The 17,232-nt window shown below is 45.8% G+C and overlaps 1 protein-coding gene across 2 annotated transcripts in view; it reads left to right on the top strand.

The window, feature by feature from the left end:
* The window catches only part of HTR4 (5-hydroxytryptamine receptor 4), a 210,323-nt gene extending 194,005 nt beyond the window's left edge, over positions 1–16,318 (top strand). Inside the window, exon 8 of one of the 2 annotated variants that reach the window (XM_055142395.1) lies at positions 9,113–16,318. Coding sequence is in view for 1 of the 2 variants with exons in the window: in XM_055142394.1 (XP_054998369.1) it covers positions 9,113–9,200 (88 nt within the window). In the remaining variant the exon portion in view is untranslated. The remainder of the gene's footprint in view (positions 1–9,112) is intronic. The other variant, XM_055142394.1, reaches the window with a different exon arrangement.
* Positions 16,319–17,232: the final 914 nt, after the last annotated feature.

The following is a 17,232-nucleotide window of genomic DNA, read 5'->3' as shown; positions in this document are numbered from 1 at the left end:
ATTGGCAGGTAATTTGTGTTATTCCAAACAATAAGTACTGATGGATGGTGTCAGAGTTGTCTGGAAGGAAGTGGGCATTGACTTGGGTTTTGAAGGGTCGCTAGGATTTAGATGTGACTGAGTGTGGTAAGTCTTTATGTACTTTATACACAGGCATCTTGGGTATTGCTTAATTAGAACACTGCCATGGTAATCACTGGCATACCTAACTAAGCTTAAACAATTGTACACTTATTAATTTTCAAATAGAAAGTGCAGAGCTTGGCAGCTTCGGGGAAGGTTAATTCATTAATTTCACAGCACTGGGGTGTTTCTCATATTTCCTCCTAGCTGTTTGTCTTTATCTTGGAAAGATCCCCTAATGGTCACAGAAGAGCTGCCATAGCTCCAGACATCTCATTCTCCTCACATGATCATTACCAAACAGCAGAAAACTAGACAGACCCTTCTGACACTGTCTTATATTCAGGAGAAACAATTCCCAGCAGGCTTCCCCAGCTGATCTTCAGATGCTGTAGGCTAGGTGAACATCACAGAAGACGTCCTTGGTTCTCTTAAGTCTGACAGTTAAATCTCTTTACTAAGTGACATGGAAAGAAGAGAGATTGTAGCATGCTTTCAAGTATGTGAGTCAGCATTTACCAAATGTTCTTAGTCCGTTCACTCTTCCGAAAGAAAAGCAGAGAGTTATGGGAAAGACAGAGACATAACTCACTGAGCCAGGCAGCAGGAAGTTGACTAATCTTTGCGGAGTCTCACATAAGGAACAGGAGTACTCTCAGGAACCAGCAGTTCTTCCATTGCTATGCTTGAATGTCACCACTCTCTTTCAGGGTGGCCTTGCCAAACCTGGTTCCCAAGGCAACCCTGCCCTTCTCATTGAGCAGAAACCCCAGTCACACTGTTCCTGTAGTTCGGGGTGTTCTAACTTTGCACTCAGCTCTGGTCAGGAGGCAGTGCCTACTGTGCACACGGCCTCGTCCCTCAGGTGGCAGACACAGGGTAGGAGAAGACCCAGACATGGGTCCTACAATGCAGAAGCCCCTTGAGGAGACTGTGAGCCCCTTTTATGCTAGGGGAAGCACGGAGAGTAGAGTGGGGTGGAGTGGGGCAACCAAAAGGGGAGCACAACTCAAGGAAACTGCCTTTTTTGTTGTTGTTCCTGTATGGGGGCTTCACCAGGCAGTGCTCAGGGCTTGCTCCTGGCTCTGCACTCAGGGATCATTCCTGGCGGTGCTTCGGGGATCAAATACTGGTTGGTCACAGCAATACCCGTTGTACTATCACTCCGGCCCCGGAAACTGTCTTCTTTTCATAACTATGCCATGCTCGAGTCAAAAGAAAGAGCTGGGCCATTTGGGTCTGGGCTCTGCTGATAACTAAAGGGAAGCCTGAGGTCAGGTTCACTCAACCACCCTGAGTAACTTCTACCCAGGACAAAGCTACTCCAGAGTGGCAGTGAGACTCACATCCTTGTTCTCTGTGGATTATGGGAAGGCGGGACTATTTCTCCTAGTGAATCCGTGCCTCTTCCATCACGTTCTCAGTCAACTATGCTGCCACACAACCCTGGGTCAGACCCCCGAGTCTCACTCTCAGAGCACCACTAATGCCTCTCATTCCAGATCCTTGGACATGATTCCAATAACAGGGGTGCCCCCTGCAGGACGGTGAGTCCCATGAGGACAGGAATTGTGGAGGTTTTTCTCACTGCTTGGTACAGTTCCAGAGAGTAGTATCACTGTAGCACTGTCCTCCCATTGTTCATTGATTTGCTCGAGCAGGCACCAGTAACGTCGCCATTGTGAGACTTGTTGTTACTGTTTTTGGCATATCGAATACACCACATGTGGCTTGCCAGGCTCTGCCATGCAGGCAGGATACTCTCGGTAGCTTGCCGGGCTCTCTGAGAGGGATGGAGGAATCGAACCCGGGTCGGCCACGTGCAAGGCAAATGCCCTACCCGCTGTGCTATCGCTCCGGTCCCGCGAGAGAGTAGTAGACACTTTAAATACGTTTTTATTAAATATGCATATGAAGGAATTTGAAAGTTTCATTCCTCCCTGACCAAGAAGTCATCCGACGTTCTAGGTGACAGAGCTTTGCTTTCAGGAAATTGCCTTGAGGTTAAATAGCTTTAAGTCCTATTTTATTTGATCCTATTTTATTTGATCCTATTTTGTTTGTTTGGGAGCCATATTTAGTGGTGCTCAGGGTATTTTCTTAGCTCTGTGCTTGGGTATCATTCCTGGCAGTGCTCAGGGGAATATATGTCACGCTAGGAATTGACGCAGGGTCAGCTGCATGCAAAGTGAGCTTCTTAACCCCTATCTCATCTCTCCAGCCCACACCTCATATTTTAATAATGATAACATCTTGCACGTGCCCCCATGATATCATGGCTGTGTGAAGGAGAGCTTGGGTGGTGTGCAATCAAGTCTGATCATTTCCTTATAATGCCAGACCAGGCAGGCAGAGGGACTGTTACTATGCAACTAATTGCCGCAAGCAGACTGGTCTAAGTGAGATGCTAATTGCACAGTGAATGAATTGTAGACTCAGGTAATTACCCGGCCCAAATGTAACTCCTGTCATATTTGAGTAAATTAATGCAAAGCGGGGAAGAACCGAGCTGAAAGGTGGTGCTTCGTGCCTTGCTGTTGCTTAGGAAACAGCAGCGAGATTTTTCTTGTGAACTGAAAACTGCCCAGGTACACCCCGCCATCTGGGCGCTGCTTTCTTTTCCTGCACATCTGCAAGTAAGATATTACACTGAACAACAGACAGGTGAGACTGCCGTTTTGTCAGATGACAGTCTTTCCGTTGTTTCTTGGCCAAAAAGGCCATCTTGAAGTTTCCTGCGATTAGTTGTTGAACAAGCTAACATTTTGATCAGTTGCTGAGGAGTGAAGCACTGGCTTCATGTTTTACGATGTTTATCAAACAGTACCAGAAACTTGGGGAGTGCTCCTCAGTAGCAGATGCGACTGTATCTGCAGGGTATCCTCACGAGCTTTTCTCTTAAGCATTTTATGTGCACTGTCTCACTTAATAAGCACAACCCAGGTCATTTGGAGTAAATCACAGAAATAGGCAGTACCAGCTCCAGTATCTAAACCTGGAATTTTGCCTCAAGAGACACTCTTAAGCTTCCCATGGGTCCCTACTGCCCGGATGTTGGGAAAGTCACATTTTCCTTTTTTTTTGAGGTGAGGGGGGCGGGGGAGTCACATTTTCTAAGCCTTAATTTCCTTAACAGTTCTGATCTCCTTACCAGTGTATGTTCAGCCCTTTGCTACATTCTTTGTGCATGCTATGTTTATTGAGTTGCATTGAATTGCTGTTTGACTCACTGGACAGACTGAGTTAAATTGGGAGGATAGACAGATGATCCCAGATTTGCTTTGGTGACTGGTTATTTGCCATTAAAGTACACATATCAAAACACTGGGAGCTGTCATGCATGGCTAGGTTCCACTGGAGCCCTCCTCTCTCTGCGTATCTCCCACATTACTATGGAGGGAGCATCCATCCACCATAACCAGGGGGCCTCTCCAAGTATTCTCTTGTACCTCTTAAGAGCCACTGCCTATAAGAGCTACTCCTAGGCAGTCTTTGTATTCTCTGCTCCAGTTCAACTTACCCACTGACACAAGGAACAGAAGTCCCACTTGGTCACTCATATCTCTCCTGCTGGAATTCTGTGTAGGAAGGAGAAGCTGCCATTGGTTGACAGTAAAAGTAACTTATTGACCAAGAGAAGGACAAAGGTTTGGAGTGTATTTTAAGGATATGAATATGGCCATCCTGGACATAGGGCTCTCATTGCTTCACTTCTCAATTTTCTCTTCTGTAAAGTTGGTCAGTGGGTAGGAGCTATTTCTTAATGTTGTGAAAAGCAAATGAGATCAATGAGATTATGCACAGGATCATTATAGATGGTGCCTGGCACACATCCTAGTTCTTCAGTAGTCGAGCTATTATTTATTATCACAAACATGACTCCTTCCTACACACAGATCTCCTTCAAGGACACCTATCCGTGCACCGTACACACCATGAGCTGCCTTACAGGAGCACTAAATTCAGAGCCCCCTTTCAAAACCTTGTTTCTAAGTCATTAGACAATGACAATCAGGGCAGCAGTCAGAGTCTGACTATGGTCATTGCTGGACCCTGACGCTCTCACCAGGATGCTCAGAAATTCCTTGATTGCTAACTCTCCGGGAAACACAGGTCTTAGCACCTCTCCTGCTTGACTGGCAGAGCTACTTATCAAAGGGGCTTGGGTGGGAAATGCAGCATGTCTGCTTAGGCACGCACGTTAGTGGGAGAGGGCTTGTGATTTTAAGAAGGGAGAAAGGCAAAGTTGGTGTGCCTGTGCCTCTCTCTATATATCAAAGTCTTCCAAATTTATTGGACTACTACCACCTTTTCAAATAAAAAACACAGTTCTGTGATTCCCTGAAAATATACCTTCTTTAAGCAAAGTGCTCCCCAATTACACCCAGGGCTACTATTGACCCCTAAATCCGGATGATTCTGGCACCCACTGTCCCAGTTTGGGAAAGTCTGCTCTATACTATGAGTTCCTTTGAGTCTTATCCATAAAGGAAAAAAAAAAGAGAAAAATCATCTAGCAAAACTTTCGCAGATGTATTTTTATTATCGTTATTATATGCTCCTAACAGAGAGAAGTATTAATAAGAGAAGTAAATAGAGTAATTTTAGTTTTGTATGATCTTACATTAGCAGGCTGTGAGGCCGTGCGTTCTTCGTGTCTAGCACTGTTTTGTCCACGGGCAACACCAGGCAGCACAGGTGTAGACAAGCTGTTCGAGGGAGGAACGTGGGAAAGGGCTGTGAAGTCACTTGCCAGATATCACGAAGCTGAGCCATGGGGGAGCCTGGTTTAATTTAGATCAGGCAGACTCTGGTGGGCGGGGTTAGGTGTGTGATGCATCCCCACGCTCTGCCGGGCAGGGCGACACCAATGCACCAGACAGAGTCTGAGAAAAGTTAGGGAGACTCAAGTTTCTGATAGATCTAAGCATTAAGCTCCATTGGTGTATCCAGAGTCTAACTGTTTTTTTTTTTCTCACCACCTGGTGAGAATTAAGTTCTATTTCTGTATCCAGAGTTTTTTCTCTCCCCACCTGTGCCAAACACTCTATTTTTTCAGCCAGATTCTTGCCCTAACCTTCATGCTGCTCACCCTGCTCACGCCCACCCCAACCCCACCTGCTTTCAATCAAGTGTCGCTGAGACGGCATCAGGGCACTGCCCAAACTCCTCCCTCGACCTTCTGACTATAGGAAAAGTCAAAGCCCAGCAGTGCCCCATAAGCGCATTACCCTGTCCTGGTGATCTTACTGATCTCAACTCTGGGATCCCCTCCTCTCTTCCCACTTCAGCCACAGACTCCCAGACTCCTCAGAAGTACAGAAAGGGATGCAGCCACAGGACCTTTGCACTTGGTGCTCTTCCTGAAAATGTTCCTGGCATCCGTCCTTGTGACAACCCTAGGATCTAAAGAGGAGATAGAAAGCCCCCCAGCTATTGAACAATATTTCAATGTAAAAATTAATGAGTGAGTGTATAGTGTTAACTACCTAGAGAGTATAAAAGAATGCTCTAGAACACTATGAATACAACCGAAAGAAGTAACATGTAGTTCCAGGGCTAAAGAGACAAAGGAAACAAACCATGAAGACTTAGAAACTTAGAAGAGGGACCCAGCAGGGTCAAATAGACCTTTGAGGAAGTGATGCTGGCTGGTGGGAGCCTGGGAAGGTCTGCCGGGAGGCCGATTGTGCAAGAGGTAGGAAACCTCAGCAGCTGCTCCAGGAAAGCATTCCTCTGACAGGTTCAGAAAGAGTCCTGGGGTCGAGGATTGCTCCATGGCTTGGAAGCTGGCTTCACATGCTGGGGAAAAAGGCAGCTCAGATTGTGGAGGTTGATGTGGAGGTCTAGTTCTGTTCAGCAGGGAGAACCCTTCGTGGGGCTGAGAAGGGGACGCAGCCGAATGAACAGATGCAGAGCCTGGAGAAGGGAGAAAAGGCGTTTATTCTATGGCAGTTACAGTACTTATACCTCCCTGCTGGGAGGAGGTGGTATAGTATGCATGCCGGGACCCCCAATAGAAATGCAGGGTGTGGCATGGGCCTTAGCTAGTGATAAACAAATGCTGATAGGATAAGATCAGTAAGATTAGGAGTGGCAACCTTTGCTAGGTGTGGCATGGGGTTAGCTAGTGATAAACAAATAGTGACAGGATAAGATCAGTAAGGTAAAATGGCTCCCTACATCAGATAGAGAAGGGAACACCAAATAAAAGACGCTTGGAAGGCCCACTCAGGATGGGAGATGTGTGCTGAAAGTAGACTATAGACTGAACATAATGACCACTTCATGCCTGTATTGCAAACCACAACACCCAAAGGGGAAGAGAGAGCAAAAGGGAATGTACCTTGCCCACAGAGGCGGGGGTGGGGGTGGGGGCTAGTGGGACGGATACTGGAAGCTTTGGTGGTGGAATGAGCACTGGTGGAGGAATGGGTACTCGATCATTGTATGACTGAAATAGAAGCACGAAAGTTTGTAAGTCTGTAACTGTACCTCACAGTGATTCATTAAAAAAAAAAATTAAATTAAAAAAAAAGAAAAGAAAGAGTCCTGGAATGATGCTCATAAGAACCACAGGCAGAGAGGATGCTGACAGAAGAAACATGTGAGTTTGTGTGTGTGTGTGTGTGTGTGTGTGTGTGTGTGTGTGTGTGTGACTGTGGCATTCTTGAACTGTGCAGAAGTTTTACAGAAATAATTATCAAGTGCATATTTGGGTGACTGAAGACAAACTGGCCTGCACTTGAGATTGATTTCAATGCGATTAACTATTGAATACAACAGTGCTGCACTGCAGGTACAAAAGAAAAGAAAGAAAGAAGAGAAAAGCAGTTGTCATGGAACAGAGTTTTAGGTGACACTTCAGGTCAACTTGCTGTTCCACTCACCCAGTTGATTTACTGCTCCAAATGGCAGTGAAGGGAGCAACAGACAGTTCCATTGTCTTCAGGCTGGGCTCTGCTCCCCAGTGCTCTCTGATAGATTGGCTGAGTGCAGAACATTTCCTAATAGGGAGAACGTTTTGTATTCAGGTACAGCTTGAGGTGTTGTCCAGTGCTCATTTTGATGAGTTACAAAGACCCATGGATTTATTGAGGAAAGAAACCTGGTTTTCAGGGCTGACTAGTTCAGCAGGTACAGTGTTTGCCCTGGCATCGCAGATGGTGCCTTGAGAACCGCCAAGAGTGACCCCTGAGCTCAGAGACTGAGCATCTCTGGGTGTGGCCCAAAAAAGGAAAGAAAGGAGAAAGAAAGAGAGGGGAGGAGGGGGAGGGAGACGTCTGGTTCCAGTTCCAACTTAATTCCTCTTCCTTTCTAAAAATTTTTTTTAATTGAATCACTGTGGAAGACACAGTTACAAAGTTGTTCATAATCTGGTTTCAGTCATGCATTGTTTCAACGCCCATCCCTCCACCAGTGCACATTTTCCTCCCCCACTCACTCCCACCCCCTGTCTCTATGGCAAGCAGGCACTTTCTCTCTCTCTCTCTCTCTCTCTCTCTCTCTCTCTCTCTCTCTCTCTCTCTCTCTCTCCTCTCTCTCTCTTCCCCCTCTCTCTTTCTCTCCCTCTCTCTCCTCTTGGGCATTATGGTTTGCAGTACAGATACTGAGAGGTTATCCTGTTTGTTTCCTTACCTACTTTCAGCACACAGTTCTTACTCAGAGCTCTCATTTCTGACTATTTTTGTCATAGTAGTCCTTCATCCCAGCTGCCTTCTCCCCCAGCACTTGAGGCAGGCTTGCAACCTTAGAAACAAGGGCCTGGAGGATTAGTTTCTCCATCTTCACATCAACTAGATGCTATTCTTCATACTCTTTGAAGTATTGCACTCTGCCCATCCCCCCCGCTCACTGTGGTCTCAAACATGTGTAAGGAGACACCAAGAGTGGGACAGAGCAGCTGTGTCCCAGAAGACACCAGGGTGACTTGGTGCTGAGCCAATTTAACTGGGGCACCCCAGATGGAGCAGGTGCACTCTCCCCGCCTGCTCCAGATAGAACCCTGGCGACCGCGAGCTTCCACAGCAAGGCCCAGGTATGTGGGTTCCAGGACTAAGTCTCCAGGCTGCAAGGTGTCGGCAGAGGAGTTGGATTGTGTCTCCTCGACTCCCTGCCCACTCGGCATCCTGGCTGTCACACCTACAATCTGTCTCAGGGCACCACCTCAGCGCCCCAACAGCCCTGGTCCAGAGACTCCCAACTGAATCCCAAAAAGAATTAGTGCCCTACAGAGATATCTCTGGAACCCAACCATTTACAATCTTAGAATTCCGTAAGCGTGCAACCGCAAAAACGACTGTGTGACCTCTCATGATATTCAAAGTGTAGCACTGTATCACTGTCATCCTGTTGTTCATTGATTTGCTCGAGCGGGCACCAGTAACGTCTCCATTGTGAGACTTGTTGTTACTGTTTTTGGCATACTGAATACGCCATGGGTAGCTTACCAGGCTCTGCTATGTGGGCGAGATACTCTCGGTAGCTTGTTGGGCTCTCCAAGAGGGATGGAGGGATCAAACCCAGGTTGGCTGCATGCAGGGCAAATGCCCTAATTGCTGTGCTATCGCTCCAGCCTGATATTCAAAGTGAGCAATGGAAAATAAATTATATAGCGTCTACCCCTAGCAGGCAGGCCTTGAATGGTGGTGGGAAAATTCAAACAAACTATAATGCCCAAAAGTAGAGAGAGAGTATTGGAGAAATTGTCTGCCATAGAGACAGGGTGAGGACTGGGATGGTGTGTGTGTGGGGGGGGGGCACACTGGGGACATTGGTGGTGGTAAATATGCAGTGGTGGAGGGATGGGTGTTTGATTATTGTATGGCTGAATCTCAAACATGAAAGCTTTGTATCTCACAGTGATTCAATAAAAACTAAAAATAAATAAGTAAATTAAAGAAACACCAAGAGTGAAATGAGTGCCCCATTTTTGTACAGTTTAAAGCTGCTTGTTGAACTTTCTTCCTTTCTTTTCCTTGTTTTCTAGGTACACAGTTCTGCACAGTGGACATCACCAGGAGCTTGAGAAGCTGCCCATCCACAATGACCCCGAGTCCCTGGAATCGTGCTTCTGACTGAAGACATGACTGATGTCTAAATTGATCCATTAACCCCCATCCATGGCTGCATGAGAAAGACTCCCTGGCATCTTCCCTGACCCTCCTGACCTCCAGTGAGGACCAAGGCAGTGGAGCCAAGGGCTCTATGAACGTCCATGGCGCACAGCACCGAGAAGGACCCAGTCCAGAGCGTGGAGGAGCGCAGAGTTGAGAAGGGATTTCAGGCATTGTCAGATCCAGCCTCCCCACCAACCCTCTCTAGAACCCCTGGGGATTGGTCAGTGCCTGCCTCGTACTTCGAAGGGTAGATAGATGCTCACTACCTCCTGATGCATTTCCTTCCAACGCAGGAAGCTGTGTTCAGAAGGAAGTGCTTTCCTTGGTTGGAATACAAATATGTCACTGATCAGCTTCCATGTGGGGCTATGCAATTGACCCCACAGCCCCTTGAAACTCCTTCGCTGTTGGAAGACAGTGATCAATACCAGCGACCTACCCATTTAAGTCTTCATTTTAAATCAAACAGCTCTGTTCCCTCTTGATTCTGGCCATCTTCTGGAGATACTTTGGAGGGTGAATTAGTTAAGGCTCTTTGTAATTAGTGAAGGTTAGCGTATGTAATATGTTGTAACTGTCCAGAGGTCTGACTTCCATTACCAAAGTGGGTGACAAGTGAACAAGTGAAGCCTGAAGATTTTTGGTTTGTAGCCACACACATACACACATATGTGTTTGGAAGATATATATACCTTCCCTTCTCCCTGGGAGGTAGACTTTTGAATCTGGTTGGAGTTTGGTTTGGGATAAGTTATCAAAAAGCATCTTTATAACTGATCTGGCATGCATGCATGCATGCACACACATGTGTAAAAAGAACATTTCTCATTGACACACTGACCCTATGATCATTTGGAAGAAGTCTTCATAGAAAAAGAACCTGCTGTGTTGCTGAGAATGTTGCAAGGATGGTCTCAGAACTCATATTTTGGGAAGCAAAGTGAATTGACTCCCAGGGGACACATTGTAGGGGCTTCCCTGGCACTGTGCCAAGGCAGGTCTGGTTGCAGGCAGGATATTTCTCCCCCTTTGGCAAAAATTTTATCAGAGTCCATTGCTTGAGAAATGGCATTTGCCTCTTGCCTGAGCAGGAACTGGAATTGCCACTTTCTTGTATCTTTCACTAGCACTTTATATTTCCAAACTTCCCAAGTGATGATCCCCTCCCATCTGCCTACTTTATGTTGGAAGGCATTTCCCATTGCCAAGGGGAGACTCTGAGGCTTCCCCCTGCCACCCCAATCAGTGGCCTTTATTTAGGCTGTTGATCAAAAACCCTCTAGAAATGATTTGGTTTCTGCTTTGAGGCAGCTAGATACGCTTTGTTTCATGCCCCCGTGATCACTTATTTACTACCTATGTGCACATACACACGTCGATAAATGTAGCAGGCTTGCTTCCCTTATGGAGTGCTTCTCTTCCCCGCTGGCATATCTCCTTATGTAAAGTAATATTTCTCAGTGACATCCCCTATTCAATGACAATGTGGATCTCATAGGGATTCACCGATTACAACCAAGGTAGAGAAAGGAAGCTCTTGTTAACGCTGCCTACCTTTCTGGATCACCGGAAGTGCTTCTGTAGACTAGCTCGAGATGAGTGTCCGTGAGGACCCAGACACGCCCGGCCAGAGCAAGGGCCTGATGGCAGCAAAAAGAGCACCACACGGTCAAGAAGATGCCTTCTCTTCAGATCCACTTCATCTAGAAGTTTTGCTACCTGAGCAGATCAGGCTAGGGGGCCCCAAAGACCACGTTGGAGGTTCATAGCACAGACCAATCCTGCTCTAGCTTCAGTTTACACAATCAGACTAGTTGGACCCAACTCAAATCTCTGGCTTTCAAAATCCGGGTAGTTTAAACTTCTGGGGATGGAAGACTGAGAAGAAAAGACTTGGGGTTTGTCCTAAGAAGAAGACCTCTATCTTACCCTCTTTCCTACGGGGCCCCAATCTCTTTGGAGGGCTGTAGGAGCCAGATGAGTCACTCCTGAGGAAGAGGGATCATGCTTCTAGTCATGTTGTCCAGGGTGGCTTAGCAATTAATTACTTGGATGGTGGAAGCGGCCACCATAAGATCCCACACCTGGGACAGAGGCTCATCTGGGCGTCTTCTTAGGCAGATTCTCCAAATCAAAGGGATTACAAGAAGAATCACGAAAATCCCCCGTATGGTTCCTAAGCATTAACTTGAAAATGAAGGAGATGAAGACCAGTTCTTGAGTTGACGACCAAGTCTGGGCAAACGTTCTGAGTTCCCACCTTGTTTTCTCACCAACATTTCTGCATCCTGCTGCTGCCCAGCTCTGTCCTGGAGCAAGTAGTTGTCTAGCTGGGAATGGAGGTGGGTGGGCTTTGTGGGGGTCTCAGGGGTTCTAGGAAAAGGCTATAGCTAAGTTGCTTTGAATATTGTCTTCAAGTAAGAACAAAGTACTTTCTCTTCAGTGCTGTGCTGTTTAGTTATTCTCTCTGTTTGGTGTATCTTTGACGATGTTTCTCCTCTTGTCACTTCCCCTGTGTGCTCTGGTGAAAATATTTCTGTAAAAGCCACTCTGACTGGGAGAAAAAAAGTCTGGTGTATATTACTTCTTTTTGCCATAATTTTCAAGCTCTTAACCATCCAGTCTAGAAAATTGAGGCCAAATACTTTATTCAAATTTAAACAGACCTGGAAATTTTCTAAAGGCATGGCATCCCCCGGGTCCTCAGCCAGCCTTGCCTAATTCTCTCATCTACAGGAAGAGAACCTATTGGAGCCAAGAGGATTGTTGTGAATGTTCCAAGGGCCGCCGTGAGAACTTTTACCAAATTTATGACTTGAACATTTCACTATGTACTTAATTTTTTTTAAGTCAGTTCAAATTTCCACTTATATAAATACTAAAAACACATCAAAACCCAAAATAGAAAATCAATATTCCTTGCCATAAATAGAAAGTGGCCATAGAGTTACATAACTGGAAACCAAACATGGTCAGTAAGGAGTCAACACTTCCAGCTTCCATGGTTAAAACGGAGACAGTGAGAGTAAGAGAAGGGACTCTAGGGAGGGGTGAGAGAAAATTTAAGCTTTCTGGATTCATGTGAATTAATGACAACTTGTCTTTGTTGTTGGAAGGAGAAAGAACACAAAACTCATTTATTTATTTATTTATTTAGTGATTTATTTATTTATTTAGTGATTTATTTATTTAATGTGTGTCAGGGACAAGACCCAAGACCTCTACCATAGAGCCACATCCCTGACCCTACTTTAACTCCCAGTGAGCTTGATTTGGATCAGGTTCTCCTTTATCTTTGACTTTGATTTTCAGCTCTCTCCAAGACATAGGTTAGTTACTATATCACAATGACAGTAATAATGTGACAATAATAGGAAAAGCTGACATTCAGTGAGCCCTTTCTGAGAGGCACTATGGGAACTTTCTTACATGGATTACCTAACCTCATTATCTTAACATTCTTGTAAGCACGGAAATCGCAGAGGGGCACACCTGAACTGGTGATGAGATCAAGGTAACAGACTTGGTAAGTGTGGATTTGGAGTGCAAAAGAAAGCAATCAAATTCCAAAGCCCGTAGTGTGAAACCTGTAGGACTGCCCTGATGGGTCCGACTGAATTCATCGTGCATGTCTGTACTAAACCCTATCGTGGGAGGAGCAGTGAGCAAGCTCTTCGGTTCTGTCACCTAAGAATTTCCCTCCTGCCTCCACTTGGGACCTGGAGAGCCACTGGGACTTTCCTTTTTCAATCTAAATTTCTGCTTTGCTGCTCACCTGTGCAGTTGTTTTCCTCTATTCCCTCTGCTTTCTGAGCCTCGATTTCCATGTGGAAACAATGGAGGGAATCAGCTAGGCAGGAGTGACTGTTGCACATGGATCTGTTCTTCCAGCCCTTCTGGCATCCCCAAGTAACCAGCAGCAGTCTGGAAACCAGGTGTGTGAACGAAAAGGCAGCTGTCATCCTTTCCGTTCCCAGCCATCTCTGCTTGGATACAGCTCAAAGCAGGAGCTCTCCCAGTAGAAGTCAACTTGCCTTCACCCTCATTTTTTATTGAAACCCCCAAACATCCCTGAGGGATTCCATTACACATGCAACAATTTTTCTGTTCTTTTAAAAGCTGAATCAGCTGTGTCAGGAGGGAGATATTTGGCTTTATTTTACAGAAAGGAAACAGACTTGGTCATGGAAAGGGTTCCTCCAGGGCACCAAGGCAAATGAGAGCTGAACACAGTACTGGCCTCTCCATGCTAATAAAGTTTTTGCTCCCCCTTTTACAATATATTTTACTTGTAAATAAACAAATGGCATAGTTTTAAGCTACCTATGAATTATGTTGTACACTCAATATATCAATTTCCATTAAAGTCCTATTGATATGACAAATACCCCTTTGTACTGTAACTCAATTCCTCTCCCCTTCCCAAAAGCCATTGTTAGCTCATCTGATTTATTTACAGTCCATAGGAATGTACATCTAAAAATAAATGGTGGTTCTGTTTTTATGTATAAATGCTAGTTCCATGAAGTAACTGTAATTTGTCTTTTTTGCTGATACCCGAAAGCATCACTCCCTACCTGCATGTGGAATCCTTGGTAGCTGCTGTGCATTTCCTACTGTTGACGCGGGTCTGCAGAGTCACCGTTTTCCTGCTCAGGCTGCCGCTCATGCCTCCTCAGAGATCTCAGGCCTGCATCAGAGCGGCAGCCTCCATGGCCTGTGCCTGCATCAACTGTGCGAAGGTCAGCTGGAGAGGGTTCAGGTTCAAATAGCAATGCAGCTGTGACTTGACCGTTTCCTGGGAGGAGGGCCTCTCAACCCCCATGTGCACACCCTCTCTGAAGCATTGCCATCTCCTCCCTCACTTCGTAGAGATGAGAAATTTTGCTCAAGTTGTCCTGGCCTGGAATTCAGACTGATAGCATTTTGCTTAAACCACTGTCTAGCCGTGTGTGTGTGTGTGTGTGTGTGTGTGTGTGTGTGTGTGTGTGTGTGTGTTGGGGAAGTTATTTCTAGTAGCCTCATGGTCCTTCTCTGCTTCCTAGCATCCTGGGATGTGATATAAGGTTAGAGAGATTATTCCTCAACACTCCTTCTCTTCACAAGGGGGGTTGAAGTGGAAGAAATCGAGTAGAGGACAACTATGCAATTAGTGAGTGCCATGCTCAATACCACAGGACGGGAAGTTTCTCCTCTTCTTGAAAGAAGCTCTTTTAATGCTTCTTGCAAAACTAGCTTTAAGGTTATGAATTCCCTAAGCGGTTGCCTCTACATTTCATGAAGCTCTGTATAGTTTCTTGAAACCTGAGTGGTAACCGAGGTCAATGGAGTATTCTTGGTGAAGTGTTCATTTCGTCGTTTTTGTACTATATCCTTCCATAGGCTTCTGGCTCATAGAGTCTCACTTGATAGGTCTGCTGTGTATCTAATAGACTTTGCTTTGTACGTAAGTTCCTTTTTGGATCTTGCTGCATTTAATATTCTATGATATGGGCTGTGAGCTATGATGTGGCCCCTCTGCTTGCTGCTCCGCCACCCCAGGGGAAGCTGTTTTCAGGCTGACATCACTGGGCTGTTCCAGAGAGGGAGGCAGAGCCCCTCCCTCCCAGGTGGGCCCCAGCAGCCTCCAACACCATCCTACACCATAGGAAGGACCCACAGCACAGCTCCTGCTTGACCTTTAAAGTCAACTTTGAAGCTGAGGGACTGAGGCTCACAGGGGTTGTACATATGGCTAGGTAATCCAGCCGTTCTCCGAGGGAGTCAGAATCTGAGTCCAGGTCTTCTCTTACAACTCTTTAATCACTGTGATAGAATCTCTTGTTTCTACAGGGCAAAAATCCGGGACCATTATGTGACACAGTTATCAAACACTGATACATCCTTCCATAGATCAGGACCAGGTTTTAAAGCCTTTAAAACATGTTCCAGATACTGCACTGTAAGCTAGTAGCACATGATTGAAGCAGGAAAATTCAGTGATCTATGATGTACTGAGGGAGTACCTCAGTCAGTAAAAAATCAGTTTAACAGATATTTTTTTCTGACGTAAAAATGGTATGAAATTCCAATTTGTGTCTATAGCTTTACTGAACAGAGCCACAGACATGGTATGTTAATCCCTTGGATTTTTGCACACTACATTAGCAGAGTGAATGATCACAGAAAAGCCTAAAATATTTATACTAGACAGTGTGTGCTGGTTCCCCACTCAGGGATCACTGACCAGCCGTTCATTCCATGTGAAGTTACCAACTGCATACTAAAGCAGGTATCCTGAGTTTTTTCATTTGTTCAATTTGAGCATCTTGAACATGATTTTAATGCTCCCTGCAGTACTACTATATCCAACAATGGACTAAAATAAAACACACAGGCACATAAACCAACAAGTTAGGAAGCTGCGACCTCTAGTGGTTAATCTAAGCACTGCTCTACTTTGTTATGCTTATGAAAAGCCAGTTTTAGGATTAGAATTTGGTAGGTCAGGATTCGGTATTGTATTGATACTGCAAGAATGCTCTGTCACATTTCTAAGATGATGGTTCTAATATATTTTGTTTTGGGGACACACTGGTGGTGCTCAGGGTTTGTTCTTGGCTCTGCATTCATGGATCACTCCTGGCATTGCTCAGGGGGACAATGCAGGGTGCCAAGGATGGAACCCAGGTTGGCCACATGCAAGGAAAGCACCCTATCCACTGTACTATAATTCCAGAACCGCTCAATGGTCTAATCTCGAGTGGAAAACTCTGAACAGCTCAGCTGAGTTTAAAAGGTGGTGATAACAAAATGACAGATATACTATCGGGCATTCTTTTTGTTTGTTTGTTTTTGGTTTTTGGGTCACACCCGGCGATGCACAGGGGTTACTCCTGGCTCATGCACTCAGGAATTACTCCTGGCTGTGCTTGGGGACCATATGGGATGCTGGGATTTGAACCCTGGTCCGCTGAGTGCAAGGCAAATGCCCTACCCGCTGTGCTTTGCTCCAGCCCTCGGGCATTCTTATAATAGGAAGAGTTTTGGAACATCTTGGGAGAGAAGGAACTTTGAAGACACCAATTACCATCTATACTATTGGGAAAACTTGCTGACATTCTTGCACTTCCCTGAACATGAACAATTCTTGTTCTACTCTAATGTTTTTGATCTTGGGTGAGTTATTTTCCTGTTGGATTAACCCCCTTGCATAAAGGGGTTAGACAAACCTCTAAGGGTTTTCACATCCTGTTGGGGACTGCTCAGGACCCTGAACAAAAGAGGACCCCCGAAACCTTTACCCTGGACAAACCGGAAAATTCCATTACCAGCTTTGCATGACCTGAGGCAAAGGTGCCCTTGTGACAAAGGAAATAGCCAAACTCTAGAGGTAAAAGTAGCCCAGGGCAGTTAACTAAGAGACGCCATTAAGCCCCCCATTAAGTAGAATACCTTCCTCTACCTTGTGCATTCCTCCTGCCAGATGCTCCTGCCAGATAGACCCTTGCCTTCCCCTCCCCACTATTTCTCAATCTACTCTTGAAGAATGTTGTAAGCCCACCTAATACACCCCGAACCTTTCCTTATTTGGTCTGAGAAGACACTTCCCTGATGATTGACAACTTATGTACCAACCCCCTGCTAAGAAAAGTATAAAGCCAGTGTGGCAGTTAATAAAGTTGCCCTTGATCGGCATGTGTCGTCTTGGGCCCCCTATTTATTATCCTCACTAGTTTTATTTCAGGTCGGAACCGCTCACAGAACCCACCCAATTAGGAGCGCTTTCCGCTGTTGTCTCTCCGCGGGCCGGAGAGATCTGCAGGGGAAAGCGCAACATCCCTTACAGAAAAAGGGACTGGACTGGACTGGACTGCAGCAATAGCACAGTGGATAGGGCATTTGCCTTGCAAGCGGCCGACTCGGGTTCATCTGTCCCTCTTGGAAAGCCTGGCAAGCTACCGAGAGTATCCCGCCTGCATGGCAGAACCTGGCAACCTGGCAAGTGTGG

Source organism: Sorex araneus, chromosome 6 (genome assembly GCF_027595985.1).
Source record: "Sorex araneus isolate mSorAra2 chromosome 6, mSorAra2.pri, whole genome shotgun sequence".
Classification (NCBI taxonomy): domain Eukaryota; kingdom Metazoa; phylum Chordata; class Mammalia; order Eulipotyphla; family Soricidae; genus Sorex; species Sorex araneus.
The sequence above is the reverse complement of the archived record's forward strand: the minus strand, read 5'-3'. Positions and strand labels throughout refer to the sequence as shown.